This window comes from Geotrypetes seraphini, chromosome 10 (genome assembly GCF_902459505.1).
Source record: "Geotrypetes seraphini chromosome 10, aGeoSer1.1, whole genome shotgun sequence".
Taxonomy (NCBI): Eukaryota; Metazoa; Chordata; class Amphibia; order Gymnophiona; family Dermophiidae; genus Geotrypetes; species Geotrypetes seraphini.
This window is the reverse complement of record NC_047093.1, coordinates 19,200,532-19,218,267: the sequence shown is the minus strand read 5'-3', so window position 1 is coordinate 19,218,267 and position 17,736 is coordinate 19,200,532. Positions and strand designations below refer to the sequence as shown.

Below are 17,736 nucleotides of genomic sequence, written 5' to 3'. Positions count from 1 at the left end.
ATTAATGTCTTTTAACCCGCCAATACCTTTCAGTTCTAGGCGGTTTACAACAAGAAATTACCCTGGGCATTCCCAGGGAGATTACAAGGTTGATAGCTATAGTAATAATAATAATAATAATAACAGTTTATATACCGCAGGACCGTGAAGTTCTATGCGGTTTACAATGATTATAAAAAAAAAAAAAATGTTAAAAATTGAATAGAATTGACATAGTTAATATCTATTGTTTAGCAGTTCTAGAGATCTGGTATTCAGAGAGAGATTGTGCGAATCAGTTTCCTATGTACTTTAAGAACAGGTATATTTTCATTTGTCTCCTAAATTCCCTATATGTATTGGCAAGCGTAAGTAGTTGTTTCAGATCATTGCCCCATAATGCTGCTTGATAAGAGAGAAGATATTGGTGATGGATTTTGAATTTACATCCTCTAACCAGGGGGGGGGGGGAAAAACAAAATTCAAGTTTGAGCTTCTTTTATGTCTATTGGTTGAAAAGGAGAATAGGTCGGTCGAATAGAACCTTGAAGCAAAAGCAGCCGAACTTAAACCTCACACACGCCTCCATCGGCAACCAATGCAGGAGTCGGTAGGAGGGAGTTATGTGATCGAACTTCTTCAACCCGACGATCAGCCTGACTGCTGCATTCTGGATCAGTTGCAATCGCCGCATATTCTTCTGGGAAATCGCCAGATAGGCGATGTTGCAGTAATCCAGTTGGCTCAGTATGAGGGATTGTACCAGGATTGTAAATGATGGTGTGTCAAAATATGCTCTAATAGACCGAAGCTTCCAGAGAATTTAAAAAAAACTTTTTTGACCAAAGAGTCTACCTGGTCTTTCATGGTTAGGCCTTGATCCAGCGTTACGCCCAGAACCTTCAGAGTGGGTTGAATGGGGTAACTAAGATTGTTGATGCGTAGTGGAGTTATAGTATCTAGTGGGTGTGGCGAAGATATGAAGAATTTTGTTTTATCTGAATTGAGCTTCAGTCTAAACCAGTGGTCTCAAACTCAAACACTTTGCAGGGCCACGTTTTGGATTTGTAGGTACTTGGAGGGCCTCAGAAAAAATAGTTAATGTCTTATTAAAGAAATGACAATTTTGCATGAGCTAAAACTCTTTATAGTTTATAAATCTTTCTGTTTGGCTAAGTCTTAATAATAATATTATAATTTATAGCTAAAGAGACAGATGATCAAGAAACTGTTTTATTTTACTTTTCTGATTATGATAAACATACCGAGGGCCTCAAAATAGTACCTGGGCCGCATGTGGCCCACGGGCCACAAGTTTGAGACCACTGGTCTAAATAGTATGCGTCAGGATCTGGGAATGGTGGATACGGTTTGTTTAGATCATTTGACAAATTTCTTGAATAGTAGGTTTTTCAGTTCTTTCCTGAATGTTTTGTAGTTGGGCATCGTGGTCAGCAGATTTGAGAGGTGGTGGTCTATTTTCGCTGCTCTGGTGGCTAGTAGACCATCATGTATTTTTTTTTTTTTTGCTTTGTATGCCTTTGATTGGGGGGTGGGTAAAGTGTGTTTGAGTTCTCCTTGGTCTGGATGTGTTTTTCCTGATTAGGCGGTTGTTCAGATCGCTTGGTCCATTTCCATTTAGAGCAGGGGTATCCAACTTTAGGCTTCCCTGGACCGCATTGGCCGAAAAAAAATGTTTCTGGGGCCGCACAAACGCTGCAGCAAGATAGAGGAGGGAGCCGGCAAGACGGTAAACACCCGGGGGCAGCAGAGGAAAACACTGCTTCGCCCTCGACCGGGGCCGCACAAAATACTTCACTGGGCCGCGGGTTGGACACCCCCGATTTAGAGCTTTGAATAGGGTGCAATAGAATTTGTGTTGCATGCGAGCTTGTACTGGGAGCCAGTGTGAGTCTTGGAAAGCTGAGGTAAATACCCCAAGATTGCTTCAAGAACAGTAATCCTGAAAGCAAAGAAGGTACATAGAAGAAAGCGCGCGAGACAAAGATGCGCCCACAATGCCACGTGCAGACAATCGCACACAGCCCTTTTCCCTCTTTTTAGGGAAAAATTAAGTTTTCTTTGTAATGGGGGAAGGTTCGAAGGTTCCCCCCACCCCCTTCCCCAAAGGAAGCGCCTGCCAACAGTTCTAAGTAAAGGTTTCCCCCCTTGCACCCCCTCGGAGCGCTTTAAAATACTGCTTATGTTTGAATATTTTAATTGAAACTTTTCAATGAACATACAACCAAACACTTCAAGAACAGCATGAAAAATTACACAAAGCAAGTACAGAGCATTTAAAATACTGTTTAAATCCAGCGCCATGACCTCCTGTGCGCGGTTGTCTGAGCGGTACTGTCGGCGCGTCTTTTTCTCACTTGCGATTGACCTGTCGCCGCAAAGAATGGTCGAGTTCCACACTCACAGAATAATCTCCTGTCATATCTGGATGTGTATAACAATCTTTCACGAATCAAAGGGTAATAAAGTTAATAATTCAGATTCAAATCTTACAATATTTTGTTAACGGGCCCCAAATTTCCTTAAATTTGCTATGGTGTCCCAGCTGTAAAGAATTAATATTTTCAAACTTATAAATCTGGCATAAGAATTCCCACCAGAAACTATAATTTAAGTTATCCCAACTTTTCATTATAAGCTGCATCACCACTCTTGTCATGATGAGAAGCAATTTATTTTGGTTTGCATTGATTGGTCTCTTGGGGAATAATATCGTTTCAAATAATATTATAACATATGACAACGATAATGGAACTTCCAATATCATAATAATTTGACCCCAAATGGATTTCCAGAATTTAAGTATCAAGGGACAATAGTACAGCAAATGATCCAGTGTCCCTACAATGAGATAACAGTGCCAGCATCTATTAGACTTAGAACTATCCAATTTCTGTAATCGAACAGGGGTCCAATAACTTCCTTAGTAAAAGGAGCCCCTAGTCTGCCTGGTAGGTTTGTGTCTCTGCTATTTTTGCCAGAAATACGACTGACATATTTTCTGCGGTTCCAAAACCTACGAGACTAATCAGCAACCACTTTGCTTCACCGTGAAATAAGATGCCATGTGACTGCCAAAACAGAGCGGCGTGCGTACAGACAGGCAACGTGGCTCTGACACATCTCGCTCTGTTATTTGGGCAAATAATGCTACCCTTTATCATCTCGGGTACATCTTAAACTAGGAGCCCACTTGGACAAGGAAATAACCTACATAAGCATGAATGCAATCTGCCTTATGGCTGATTTGGGGGGAAAAAATAGATGCGTCTAAAATAAAAACCATACCTTCTTTTAATGTCCATATAATTGATCCTGTCCTCTTACTGACGGCATGCATGCTTCCATCAAGAGTTGAAACAAACAGCAGGGTTTCTGGCAGAGTCACTGTGCTGCAACTTCCAAAACTCTGGGGGGGGAAAAAAATGTCTCCGTATTAAAACAAAATCATTTTCCATCTTCCATAAGTGTCAGTATATCAACATAAGCCAGAAAAAAAAACCAAAAAAAAAATCATGAAAATACAAAACCAAAATTCCATATACATTAAAAAAATTTAGCTTCAATTGGACAGGGGAGATATAATACAGACGTTTAAATACTTGAAAGGTATTAATATAGAACCAAATCTTTTACAGAAAGGGGAAAATGGTAAAACTAGAGGACATAAATTGAGGTTGCAGGGAGAAAGACTTAGGAAGAAGTGATGGAGAGGAAAACGGTGATGAAATTCAAAAAGGTGTGGGATAAACACAGAGGATCTCTAATTAGAAAACGAAGAATCTAAATTGAAGAGCTAAGGCCGCTATTGTTCCATATGTGATGATTAGGTGTAGGATTGGGCTGGGGAGGGTATCAATGGGAACTCCACTAACTTGGAACAGGAGGATGTTACTGGCCAGACTTTATGGTAAATATCCTGTAAACAGGATGGTTGGATAGGCTGGAGTGAGCTTGGATGGTAACTTCAACAGTTGGAACCTAGGACAATAGCAGGTGGACTTTACAGTCTATGACCCAGAAAATCAAAGAAGAGACGAGTTAATTTAACCATGTCGTGACCTGTTGGGCTGCCGCGGGAGCGGACTGCTGGGCGAGATGGACCTGTGGTCTGACCTAGCGGTGGCACTGCTTATGTTCTTATGTATTTTTAATGGGTATAACTAATGGGAAGACTGGATCTTCCCATTTGGGTTTGGGTCTTTATCTGCCATCATTTACTATGTTACCTGGCAGAAACCCAAAGAGTAGCAACATTCCAGAGCTTAGACTGTGATGTCATAATGCCTCATTCCACCAATGCCTAAGAGCCAACCTTAGCAGTGATGTCACAATGGCTTTATTAGATGGAAACTTCAGCATTTGGAACCTAGGACAATACCAGGTGGACTTTACAGTCTATGACCCAGAAATATTATAGAAGAAACAAGTTAAATTAATCATGTATTTAATGGGTATAACTAATGGGCAGACTGGATGGACCGTTCAGGTCTTTATCTGCCGTCATTTACTATGTTACCTGGCAGAAACCCAAAGAGTAGCAACATTCCAGAGCTGAGATTGTGATGTCATAATGCCTCATTTCACCAATGCCTAAGAGCCAACCTTAGCAGTGATGTCACAATGGCTTGATTAGATGGAAACTTCAGCATTTGGAACCTAGGACAATATCAGGTGGACTTTACAGTCTATGACCCAGAAATATTATAGAAGAAACAAGTTAAATTAATCATGTATTTAATGGTTATAACTAATGGGCAGACTGGATGGACCGGGAAAGATGATGGAAGCACTGGTTAAAGACACAATCTGCGAACACATAGAAAACAATGGACAGCTGAAGGCGAGCCAGCATGGTTTCTGCAGGGGAAGGTCATGCCTCACGAACTTGCTGTACTTCTTTGAGGGAATAAACAGCCAGATGGATAAGGGGGAATCCATAGACATCATTTACCTTGACTTCCAAAAAGCCTTTGACAAGGTACCTCACGAAAGGCTACTTAAAAAGCTGTGGAACCACGGGGTGCAAGGGGATATCTACAGATGGATCAAACACTGGTTGGCAGGCAGGAAACAGAGGGTTGGAGTAAAGGGCCAATACTCAGAATGGCAACAGGTCACGAGCGGAGTTCCACAGGGGTCGGTGCTGGGACCTCTCCTGTTCAACATATTTATTAACGACCTGGAGACGGGGACGAAATGTGAGGTTATCAAATTTGCTGATGACACCAAACTCTGCAACAGGGTTAGAAGCACGAAAGACTGTGAAGACCTGCAAAGGGACCTAACGAGACTGGAAGAATGGGCAAAAAAGTGGCAAATGAGTTTTAACGTAGAGAAATACAAGGTCATGCATATAGGGAAAAAGAACCCGATATTCAGCTACAAAATGGGGGGGAAAATGCTAGGGGTGAGCAACCTTGAAAGAGACCTGGGGGTGATGGTGGACACAACATTGAAACCTTCGGCGCAGTGTGCGACAGCCTCAAAGAAAGCAAACAGAATGCTGGGCATCATCAAAAAGGGTATCGCAACCAGGACGAAGGAAGTCATCATGCCGCTGTATCGCGCAATGGTGCGCCCGCACCTGGAGTACTGTGTCCAGTACTGGTCGCCGTACCTCAAAAAGGACATGGCGGTACTTGAGGGGGTCCAGAGAAGAGCGACTAAACTGATAAGGGGTATGGAAAATTTCGCATACGCTGACAGGTTGAAAATGCTGGGGCTGTTCTCCCTGGAGAAGAGGAGACTTAGAGGGGACATGATAGAAACCTTCAAAATCCTAAAGGGCATTGAGAAGGTGAATTAGGACAGATTCTTCAAACTGTGGGGAGCCACAAGCACTAGGGGTCACTCGGAGAAATTGAAAGGGGACAGGTTTAGAACAAATGCTAGGAAGTTCTTTTTTACCCAGAGGGTGGTGGACACATGGAACGCGCTTCCAGAGGATGTGATAGGCCAGAGCACTTTACAGGGGTTCAAGGAAGGTTTGGATAGGTTCCTGGAGGATAAGGGGATTGAGGGGTACAGATAGAACTAGAGATAGGTCATAGAAGGGGGTCAGAAACCACTTCACAGGTCATAGACCTGATGGGCCACCGCGGGAGCGGACCGCTGGCCGAGATGGACCTCTGATCTGACCCAGTGGAGGCAACTTCTTATGTTCTTAGTAGCAACATTCCAGAGCTTAGACTGTGATGTCATAATGCCTCATTTCATCAATGCCTAAGAGCCAACCTCAGCAGTGATGTCACAATGGCTTGATTGTCCTATACTTAAGAACACAAGAATAGCCTTATTGGATCAGACCAATGGTTTCCAACAGTGGCCAATCAAGGTCACAAGTACCTGGCAGAAACGAAATTATTAGCAACATTCCATGCCTTGCTTTGTAAATATTTGTTTCTGTTTCAATTAGTAGTGGGCCTTCCAGAGTCTGGCAAAGATCTGGACGGCTTCCCTGTGATCAAAACTCAGATTTTGAGATTTGTGAAGAACCACCACTGGTACATAATAGAAACAGAAGCTACTGTAGCTGTCATACAGTCCACCCACGGATTAACACCAGCTGTAGCAAAAGGTGCTTATTCACATTTACCCCCTCCCCCCCTTTTTAAAATTTTTTTTACAAAATCGCTAAATCAATTTTTAACGCAGGCCGGCGCGCTGAACGCTCTGCGCTGCTCCTGACACTCATAGAGTTCCTATGAGCATTGGGGGCAGCGCAAAGCATTCAGTGCGCCGACCTGCGCTAAAAAAACGCTTCTGTGGTTTCGTAAAAAGGGGGGGGGGGGTTAAGTAGCTGATATCATTTTTATGGACCTTTTCTGTCTTCATGTGCAATTTTTCTCTAAGGCTCCCTTTTACTAAGCCACAGTAGAGGTTTCTATCGCGGGCCAGGGCGCTAAACGCTCCAACGCTGCTCCAACACTCATAGGAATTCTATGAGCGCTGGCGCAGCTTCGGAGAATTTAGCATTCCGGGCCTTGGTAGAAACCTCTATAGCAGTTTAGTAAAGGTGGGGGAGGGGATAAGTTGTTACCTTTATTTTCTGAACTGCTGTTAATCTAGCTCCTCTATATATCCCACCTTCATTTGATCCCTCTGCTATGAAAACAGTTTAATCTATTCATTTAATTTTTTATACCATTCTCCCAGGGAAGTTCATGGATTTATTCAGGTATTCAAGCGTTTTTCCCTTTCTGTCCTGGCGGGCTCACAATCTATCTAATGTACCTTGGGCAATGGAGGGGAACAGGTGACTTGCCCAGGGTCACAAGGAGCAGCGTGGGTTGAAATCTACAACCCACAGTTCTAACCACTGTGCCACATTTTCAGACATAATCTGGTATCTTATGTAAATTCAGATCAATGGTTAAGACGCATCTTTTTGGTTTAGCATTCTTATGAGAGGATCAGTGACTTAGGATTCTGTTTCTTTTTTTGCAACTATTTAAACAACATTTTTTTAAAAATGGTTTTGGTTTTTTAGATTAATAGAGGTGGTGGAGAGTAAAACTGTGACTGAGTTCAAAGAAGCGTGGGATGAACACAGAATCAGAAAATAATATTAAATATTGTACTAGGCTAGTTACTGGGCAGACTTGCACGGTCTGTGTCTGTGTATGGCCGTTTGGTGGAGGATGGGCAGGGGAGGGCTTCAATGGCTGGGAGGGTGTAGATGGGCTGGAGTAAGTCTTAACAGAGATTTCGGCAGTTGGAACCCAAGCACAGTACCGGGTAGAGCTTTGGATTCTTGCCCAGAAATAGCTAAGAAGAAAAAAAAAAAAAAATTAAATTGAATCAGGTTGGGCAGACTGGATGGACCATTCGGGTCTTTATCTGCCGTCATCTACTATGTTACTATGTTACTATGTTACTTGGATTTAATTTTAAATTTTTTTTTTTTGGGGGGGGGCTTTGTCTTTTCTTTGCTTTCCTATTTTAAATGGCGTTCTTTTCGTTTCTTGTTTTTATATATTATGTACACCGTGCTGTTGATACATTGCAATCGGTTGAAACTTTTAATAAACATAACCAAAAACATAAAAGATGGCATTGCAAATATTGTCTGACAAAGATGGCAAACCAGAGTCAAGAAAGCATGGTAACAAAATATAGCAAAACATGGTGAGCATAGCTCTGCAAACATAGGATTCCAAAACATGGCTAACATGACTTGGCAAAAATGGTAAGGCAACCGTGCATGATGGAACATAGGGTTACCAGACTTCCCCGGACATGTCCGGGGGTCTGGACAGCGTTTCAAACCCCGGCACTTTGAAAGGGTTTTGAAAAATCTCCTGCCAAAATTGCGTCGGGAAGGGACATCCGCGCATGCATGTGCACGTAACGTCATCGTGTCCGCGCACGCGTGGATGCTATCTGGGGCGGGACAGGGGGACAGAGGAGGGTGTGATGGAGGCGGAACTGGGCAGTCCTGGGGGCGTGGCCAATGGGTCCGGATTTTCAGAAGGAAAAATCTGGTAACCCTAACGAAACATAGCATGGAAAACATGGAGTGGCAATGTACATTTTAATGTGTATTTTATTGACATTGTAAGAATTCAAATATTTTTATTGCTGTAATTTTTTTATTGCCTATGCTTGGCTTATTCTTGTTATACGCTTCCTTGAGTGAATTTTTTCATAAAGATGGTAAATAAATCCTAATCCTAAAAACTCATTCCAAGAAACATAGGAAAAATAAAGTTGGCTGAAATTAGTGAAATAGGAGGGCTCCCAGTCATAGATAGCATTGTACACTTAAAACTGTAGCTAAGAAGAAGAAAAAAAAAAATTTAAATTGAATCAGGTTGGGCAGACTGGATGAACCATTTAAGTTTTTATCTGCCGTCATCTACTATGTTAATTAATGGAGAGGAGCAAGCCTGGGTCTGCTTTCCAGTGCATGTAGGGGCCTGTGTAGGTTATGCATCCAACAGATGAAAAATGTCTGCTCCATCAAGGCAAAGTCCTGAGAACTGGGTGATTCTTGTCCAAACTGCTGTTAAGAAAGATTTGTTAACCTGCGGAGGGACACTGGTCTTTATGCCCACCACTTGATTATCTAAAGCGGTCTAGTTACTAGCAGAAGATTTGGGGGAAGGGGGGGGTGGAGGTTTCATAAGAACTAAAGCAACAGATCCGAAATTATGCCGTGGCTTCGGGATCTACACGCCAACGTCTTTGTCCTTATATGGAGAAGGAACAGAACATGCTGAAACATTAAAAAAGCCAGAGGGCTTGGAAAAGATATGAGTAATTAAATAACAATCTTAACACATTTCCAGATATTGTATAGGGAAGTCTCTACGCTCACTTCACCCTGGCGATCATCCAGGAATAATGTGGCAAGTTAATTCCAAGTTCAATTTTATTTTGATACACACTTCTCCCTCCGTATTCGCTGTGATAGGGGATTAACAGTCCCGTGAATACGGAAAAACCGCGAATAACTTTTTCATATGTTATTCGCTGTTTTCTATTAAAAACCATCGAGAATATGGTGAAACCGCGAATAACATGGTGGGAGACCTGGCCTGTTCCTGAAGGAGAAGCAAAACACGGTGAAGAAAGTGCTGGGAATCAGCGATTTCTCCATGCAAGCTGATGTCATTTGGGGGCAGGAGCCAGCAAGCTAAAAACTGCGATTGCTGAAACCGCGAATATGGAGGGAGAAGTGTACTTGCTATCATAAGTACAGAGGTTGAGATGATAAAGATAGATAACAAAGAGATGCGCGGTAGAACATTGCAAAGTGTGGCGTTGCCAGAGGACCAGCGTCCCAGACTTCACTTAATAGGTTTTATTGAAAAAGTAGGTTTTAAGGATGCTTTAAAATTTGAGAGATTATTCCATTGGTAGACATTGGTGGGGGGAGGGAGAAGCTGTTCATCATAATAGTTTGATAGCCTTCATACATAATCTGACGCTACCGCAGGGGTGTCAAGGTCCCTCCTCGAGGGCCGCAATCCAGTCGGGTTTTCAGGATTTCCCCAATGAATATGCATGAGATCTATTAGCATACAACGAAAGCAGTGCATGCAAATAGATCTCATGCATATTCATTGGGGAAATCCTGAAAACCCGACTGGACTGCGGCCTTCAAGGAGGGACTTTGACATCCCTGATCTAAGGTAAGAGCTACCGTTACCAAGAGAGTTGCGGACTTAGCTTCTTCTGTTATTGAGGTCTCCAACAATGCTGTAACATTTAATTGTTGAACCTAGTCAGAGTCTTGTTGCTTATTAATTTTACTAAAGTGCTTTCAGGGATATAGAGTTTATAAACACGAAGCCAGAAAAACTATAGTAAACACCAAAAAGGAACTGGCCTGTATGAATGGTAAACCTATGAAGGGTGATCAAACAAGTTTATAAAAAAGCTCAGAGATTCGAAACTCTGAAGGGAAGGTTGTGAGACCTCCCTTAGGGAAAGAGTTTACCTTCCAGTCATAGTCCTTTTATGAAAAATCTTTGATGAAAAATCTTTGATCACTTCCTTCAAAGGTATATGCAAAAAACCATTTCTAAAAACTTCAAAAAATGTCCAAACAAGGCACTGCCTTTAAAATTGCAAATGTCACTGCCCCTGTGGCAAATTCTAAAAGGTTTACTTAGCTTATAGGCAGGATTGAGGGGGTCCCAACGTGGCCCCGTTTCGATCCCTGCTTCAGGGGACTCGATTATAGATTCTCTAAACAGGTTCCTATAGACAATTTTATGCTGGTAAAGTTTGCTGCCGTGACATGCAGCTGAAGACTCGCTGCTGAAACATAAATCTTCAAACTTCCCTTCAGCGTTTCGAATCTCTGAGCTTTTTTTTTTTTTTAAGTTCAATATTTTTTATTGAGTTTTTTGAAAAAATATGAGAAACAGTTCAAGTACATGGTATCAAAATATAAAACAAAACATTTAGAATAACAAATATTCAGTTACATTGAGCAATGTAGAATTGAATCGTTTTAAAAGATCTAAAGTACTAGGACTGTTCATGAAAAAATAATAAAAGAAAAGATAAGAGGAAAGAGAAATTGAAGGAAGAAAGAAAAAGAATAAAATGAGGAAAAAGATGAAGGTAAAGAAAAAGAAGAGGAAGAGGAAGAAGAAGAAGAGAGGAGTGTCTATGAAATAGATTGAACATATGAGTCTAGGAATTTCCAGGGTGATTTACATTGTATCAAATTTTTGGAAAGTCGAATTATATTTTTCTTTTCATATTTTTCGACTTTCTCTGAGCTTTTTTATAAACTTGTTTGATCACCCTTCATAGGTTTACCATTCATACAGGCCAGTTCCTTTTTGGTGTTTATTAATTTTACTAGGCAAAGTTAGGCGTTACTTTTATGCTAGCCTATCCCAGTAAATATATTGTTAAGTACAGTGGTGCCTCACACAACGAACTTAATTCGTTCCAGGAGCAAGTTTGTTATGCGAAAAGTTCGTTATGTGAAACGCGTTTTCCCATAAAAATACATGTTAAAAAAAATAATTCGTTCTGCAGCATAAAATATGCTAAGATGACATAAAAAAAGATAAATTTGTCAAAATGGTGGTCTTGCTGAGGCCAAACTCTTTGACGAGGTCACACTGTTTTACCCCACATTCACTCCTTCTAATTATTTCCCGTTTCATTTCAACAGAAATCACCTTCCTGCTTTTTTTAGAAGCCATGATCTATAAAAAATATTGAGTTTATCTTAAAAGGACGACTGTATACAGTGAGAGAGGGCAGTTAAGCGCAGTGACTAACGACTGCCTGCAGTGCCTGAGCGGAAGGATGCAATACATCGGCAGCTCGGGCGACTTCGTTGTGTGAAACGAAGTTCGTTGTGTGAAACGAAGTTCGTTGTGTGAAACGAAGTTCGTTGTGTGAAACGAAGTTCGTTGTGTGCAGCGTTCGTTGTGCGAGGCGTTCGTTATGCGAGGCACCACTGTATATGGGTCTGGGAAAAAGGAAAGAAGGCACCAAGCCTCGAACAACGGCAGAGCAAACAACAGAAAGAGGCCCTGGAGATGTCAGATCCAACTTGTGATCACAATGTCTTTTATTAACATGCCATATAATAATGATGAGTCCTAAAAATATGAAAACAAAGTCCCGACTAGGATCCAAGTTTCGGCGACTCCGTCGCCTTCCTCAGGGGACAACAGTAAACTTGTAACGTACTGCAAACAGCGTGTGAACGTGTCGCCGTCTCAACTTCACAAAAGAAGCGCCAACAGTGTTTTGTTTTCGCACTTTTAGGACTCGTCATTATTATATGGTATAAACTGTTAATAAAAGACATTGGGCTCCTTTTACTAAGGTGCGCTAGCGTTTTTAGCACACGCAGGAAATTACCACGCGTTACGCTTCTAGAACTAACGCCAACTCGAGGCTGTAGCGCACGCTATTTTGCACGTTAAAGCCCTAATGCGGCTTAGTAAAAGGAGCCCATTGTGACCACAAGTTAGATCTGACATCTCCAAGGCCTCTTTCTGTTGTTTGCTCTAAGTATATGGGTTTAAAACATGTCTTCTTCATACCTAAGATCTTTTTGGACCTTAAGGGGTTAACCAGTGATGGGGATGCAGCTCTAAAATGATATGACCAGGGCTTATCAGATGTTTAAATCTTTTTCTTTTGGCTTCTTTGTCACATATCGCCCTTTAATTTCTATGTTTTTCTCTCTCCAAGAAATTTGTGGTCTGCGGAAGAGTTAAGTTCCATTTATTTTCTTTTTCTTGTTAATTCAAGTTATTCATTGCAATTTATTTTGGAAAAGGACTCTAATTTCTAGAGCAAGTAGTTTTTACTTGTAAAATTTTGTTAAGCTAATAAAAATAATATTAAAAAAAAGAACTGAATTCTCTAACTAGCACCTACAAAAATAACATCCAGCGCTATTCTATAAATGGTGCGCAAATTAACACTTAGCACCAGGAACTGCGAATAACTTTGACCTGACAAAGAAAAATGGGGAGACCCAATGATCCACAGTGAAAACAATCCACCGATTAAAACAAAAGCAAAAAACTGTGGATACAGATATTCTGGAGATAATTTATTATATACTGACATATAAAAACCTGAAAATACAATGATAAAAAATACTGTGATAAAAATCCAACCGGACCCTACACGGTCCATGTTTCGGCGAACACGCCTTCCTCAGGGGTCCAATGGTTTGCAAACTCACATATAAAGAATTGGACTGAAAACAGTCTATTGTCTTTAAAACTGTGAGCAAAGAACACCGCAGACAAGCTGAAGAAGCAAAATCACTGACCTGGCCATTTACACCAACTGGAATGCGGTGCAGTTCCTCAACCTAAATTAGGCACTGATCCCTATTATTCTATAGCTACACATGTAAATTCAAGGATACCCCTGATCTGTCCATAACCCTTCCATTTTCACGCCCTTTTTTTAAAAAAATTTTTTGACGTGCATGTAAAATTTAGGAATGGATTCTGCTTGTACTATATCTGCCAGCGTTTAATAAACATTTTTAAGAAAAAAATATTGACGCGCTCTGTCAGCCTTTGCACCCAGCCTCCTCCCTGCCAGGCACTGCTCAAAGCCCCCTTCTCTCCCAGGCTTTCCACCCTGTCCCCCCCCCCCCACCCTGTCTGTCCATCCTACCTCTTCTGCCGCTGGAATCCCTGGTGGTCCAGAGGTGCAGCAGAGCAGGAGTGAGCATTCTGCGCTCCTGTCCCGCTGCTAACCCGGTCGGTCACAAGAATTTTCAGGAGCCATTCAGGAAGCTGCTCAGTGCCAAAGTGTGCCCTTACTCGGTTCCACTCAGCGGCTGAAGAAACCAGAATTTGGGGCAGACACAGCAGCAACCAATCGGGTTAGCAGCGGGGCAGGAATGTGGAAAGCTCGCTCCTGCCCGCTGCACCTCTGGACCACCAGGGATTCCAGCGGTAGAGGAGGTAGGACGGAGAGGGTGCAGAGCTCATAATTTTGATTATCAGCACATAAGACGCACCCCATATTTTAAGTATATTTTGAGGGGGAAAAAGTGCGTCCTATACGTCGGCAAATACGGTAAATTTAAATTAGCTTTAATAATTCCAAGATCCCATTTATCAGTGCTAATTGGTTCGTTATTGAATTAAATTGTGCACACAATTTTTAGCGCTTTTTAGTGCTGGATTCCTGTGCATCACAATTTTTAGCGCTGGATTCCTGTGCATCACAGAATCTTGGATCGAAAAAGATTATTTATTCACACAAAATGAACTCTGCCTCTATGGTTACCATGGCCTCTACTCTCCCAGAATAAACCGGAAAGGCAGAGGCCTGGCTCTCCTCTATAAATCATTCTTCGATGTCCAGCTCCTTGAAAAGGGCAGTAATATCTCACTAGCAGTAATACATGTCAGCTTCAATCAACGACGAATTCCACCCCTACCCACTAGGCATCTTGTTACTATACCGGCCACCTATCCCCTGGAACAAATCCTCCGAACTTGTCCTCGATACCATATCGAGGTGCCTTCCTAAAATTTTAGAGACTACTGATCATTGGCGATATTAATCTCCACCTAGAAGATAACACCAGCAAGAATGTAACTGAATTCAACAATTTCCTCACCTTTCTAGGTTTCCCCTCTCATACTCTCTCCCCAACCCACGAAAAGGGGCATACACTAGACATCATTAGCTTCCTTGACCTGACCGAGCACAAAACTTCTGCCGAAGTTGCCCGTTGGGAACATGTCCCTTGGTCCGATCACTTTTTAGGTTCTTTCTGCCTCCCCATCTTCATGTCTCACCTTGGATCTCCTCCTCGGGCCACAAAATCGATTACCTACCGCAAAAAAATTGCGCGCAAACTGTACTGGACCCAATTTCTCAACCAACTTACCTCTTATCCTAAACCTGTTGACCTGGAATCCAATTGGCATAACTGGGTAAACCTTTCCAAGGCTACCTATTGTGACCTTGCCCCTTTATCTACTAAATCTATCTCCTACTCCCGCAAGGCCCCTTGGTATCTTCCGTACCACAGAGAACTGAAGCAGAAATGTCGAGTACGGGAGCGTAAATGGAAAAAATCAAAATCCCCTTCTGACGGACAATCCTGGAGAAACAATATCAAGTTCTATAACACAATATTTAAAAAAGCAAGGAAGAATTTCTATGGTGACAAAATTTCCAGATTCAACAACCAAAGCAGTACACTGTTTAACATCTGGCGCACCTTAACTTCCAAAAATGATTCCACCATTCCCCCCTCCTCCCCATCAGCAGACGACCTAGCAAAATTTTTCAACGAAAAGATCACTACCATAAGGAGCTCCTTCCCTCCAGCAGTCTCTTACATTTCTCTGGCCCCCAACGACTCTTACCCTATCCCAGCAGACAGATCCTGGACTGCCTTTGAACTCGTTTCCGAACCCCAGATTTCTAAACTCTGTCTCAAACAGAAATCCTGCAAATGTGCCCTGGAACCATTCCCTTCCTACCTATATGAGAATATTCCCGCGCAGGCCATTTCATCCCTCACCAGTCTTATCAACTCTGCTTTACTATCGGGCCTATTCTCCGCTGCCATGGGACATATTGCCTTGTCCCCATTACTGAAAAAAGCTGATCTCGATCCCTCTTTACCATCTAACTACCGTCCCATAGCAAATATCCCTCTCTTGACTAAAATGCTTGAGGCCATTATATCTGCCCAGCTCTCTTCTTATCTAGAGAGATTCTCCATTCTCTTACCCTACCAATACGACTTCAGACCCAACTTCAGCACCAAAACCCTACTGATCTCCTTAATTTCAAAGGTGCAACAATTGCATTCTCGCAACAAGTTTGCTGTCCTATTACAATTCGATCTCTCTGCAGCCTTTGACGTAGTCCACCACGACATTCTTATCTATCAACTTTTCGAGATAGGCATTGACTCCACAGTTCTAGAGTGGTTCTCAAACTTCCTACGCTCCTGTTCCTATACTGTCAACACTAACAGTACCATGTCCGCTCCTTGGAAGCCGACTTGTGAAGTCCCACAGGGATCACCCTTATCCCCTATTCTCTTCAACATCTACATGTCTTCCCTGAAACTCTTCCATCTATCTCCCCTTGAAACTATCTATTCATACGCTGATGACATCCTTGTCCTTCTCGAGACAGACTCAAACCTCACCAACCTCTTTGGGAACATAACAGCTTGCATTATGAAACTCCAATCCTGGTCCCTCTCAGTTCAAATGAAACTGAACAAATCCAAAACGAAACTACTCTGGCTCGGCCCAAAATTAGTACAGCTGCCCACCCTCTTCTCACTGCCCTCTGGCCCCCACACTGCAGCTTGAGCTCTCAAGCAAGGTTCTAGGCATCATTATCGATTCTTCCCTCTCCTTCAACGACCACCTCAACTCCGTGGTTAAATCATGCTTTTTTAGCCTCCAGATATTGAGGAAAGTAAGATCCTCCTTCCGCCGACAACATTTTGCCGTCCTTGTTCAATCTATCATCCTCTCCAGACTAGACTACTGTAATGCCATCTATCTTAGTCTAACTAAAAAAAAGCCTTCAAAAACTTCAGCTAATCCAGAACACTGCGGCCAAGTTGATCTTTGGAAAATGGAAATTTGATCATGTTTCCCCACTTCTGGCCAAACTCCACTGGCTCCCAGTAATTTCCAGGGTCCACTTCAAATGCACCTGCCTGGCTTTTAAGATCCTTCACGGCATTCTCCCTTGCCTAATTCCACTATCTTGTAACTCTTTTAGTCCTGATACCACCAGGCCCACACAAAAACTTAAACTTTCCTTCCCCTCGCTACAAGGTATTCTCCATGCAGGAAAACTAGGAAAATCTCTCCTCTTCAGAATCACAGGACTTTTGAATAATCTTACTGTTCCGCTATAGAACTTGGCCTCCTTCCAACTATTCCGTAAGCACCTGAAAACTTGGCTTTTCACAAAATTGTAATGCTCTTTTCCCCCTGCACTCAACCTCCTACCCCTTTATTCTATTCCTTCTTATTTTAAGTTCTTGTAAACCATGCCGAGCTCTATATTTTATGGAGAGGATGCGGTATATAAACTTAAGGTTTAGTTTAGTTTATGGAATTCAGGGGTAAACGCTCAATGCTATTTTTAAAAAAACGTGACCTTATAACTGCTGCCCAATACGCTGGAAATGGCTCTAAGTAGTTGTGGATTCTTAAAGTATACCGAAAAGGACAACTTGATTAGTCATATTTTCTTCAATATTCCATCTTCTACTAAAACACATCCTGTGCTCCAACTTAAAAAGAATATGATGTCTCGTTATCAACCACAAAGATCCCTGCGTTCTGCAGGTGCTGCATTGCTGAAAATAAAGGCCAGCCCTAAACATGTAGATACAAAAGCCATGACTTTCACATGTGCAGGAGTCAAGCTATGGAATGGCCTCGAAAATGTGGAGAGAGGAATTCTTTTAGGAAAATGCTGGAGACCCAACTGTTTGTTGATGCATTTTTCTGAGCAATTTATTTTATGCTAGACTGAATATGTCTGTTTTATTTTTTATTTTGCATTGACTTTTAACATTTTATGTATGTAACTCCTTGTAAACCGGTTTGGATAAAAACGGTATAGAAATTTTAAAAATAAATAAATAAATACTTTCATTAGCTTGGGTAGATGGAAATATTCTTGTCAGCATTATCAGTAATATCAGTTTATCAGAAAATTTTAGATGGTTGCAATTGAAGCATAAAGCAACAAAACAAAAAGAAGAGTTCCAAC

General features: G+C 41.8%; 1 protein-coding gene across 2 annotated transcripts in view; it reads right to left on the bottom strand.

Annotated features, from left to right (window-relative positions):
- Nucleotides 1-17,736, bottom strand: part of ERN1 (endoplasmic reticulum to nucleus signaling 1) — a 164,931-nt gene that overhangs the window by 91,043 nt on the left and 56,152 nt on the right. For both annotated transcript variants that reach the window (XM_033960709.1, XM_033960710.1), the window contains exon 2: nt 3,289-3,409. In XM_033960709.1, the coding sequence (XP_033816600.1) occupies nt 3,289-3,409 (121 nt within the window). The remainder of the gene's footprint in view (nt 1-3,288; nt 3,410-17,736) is intronic.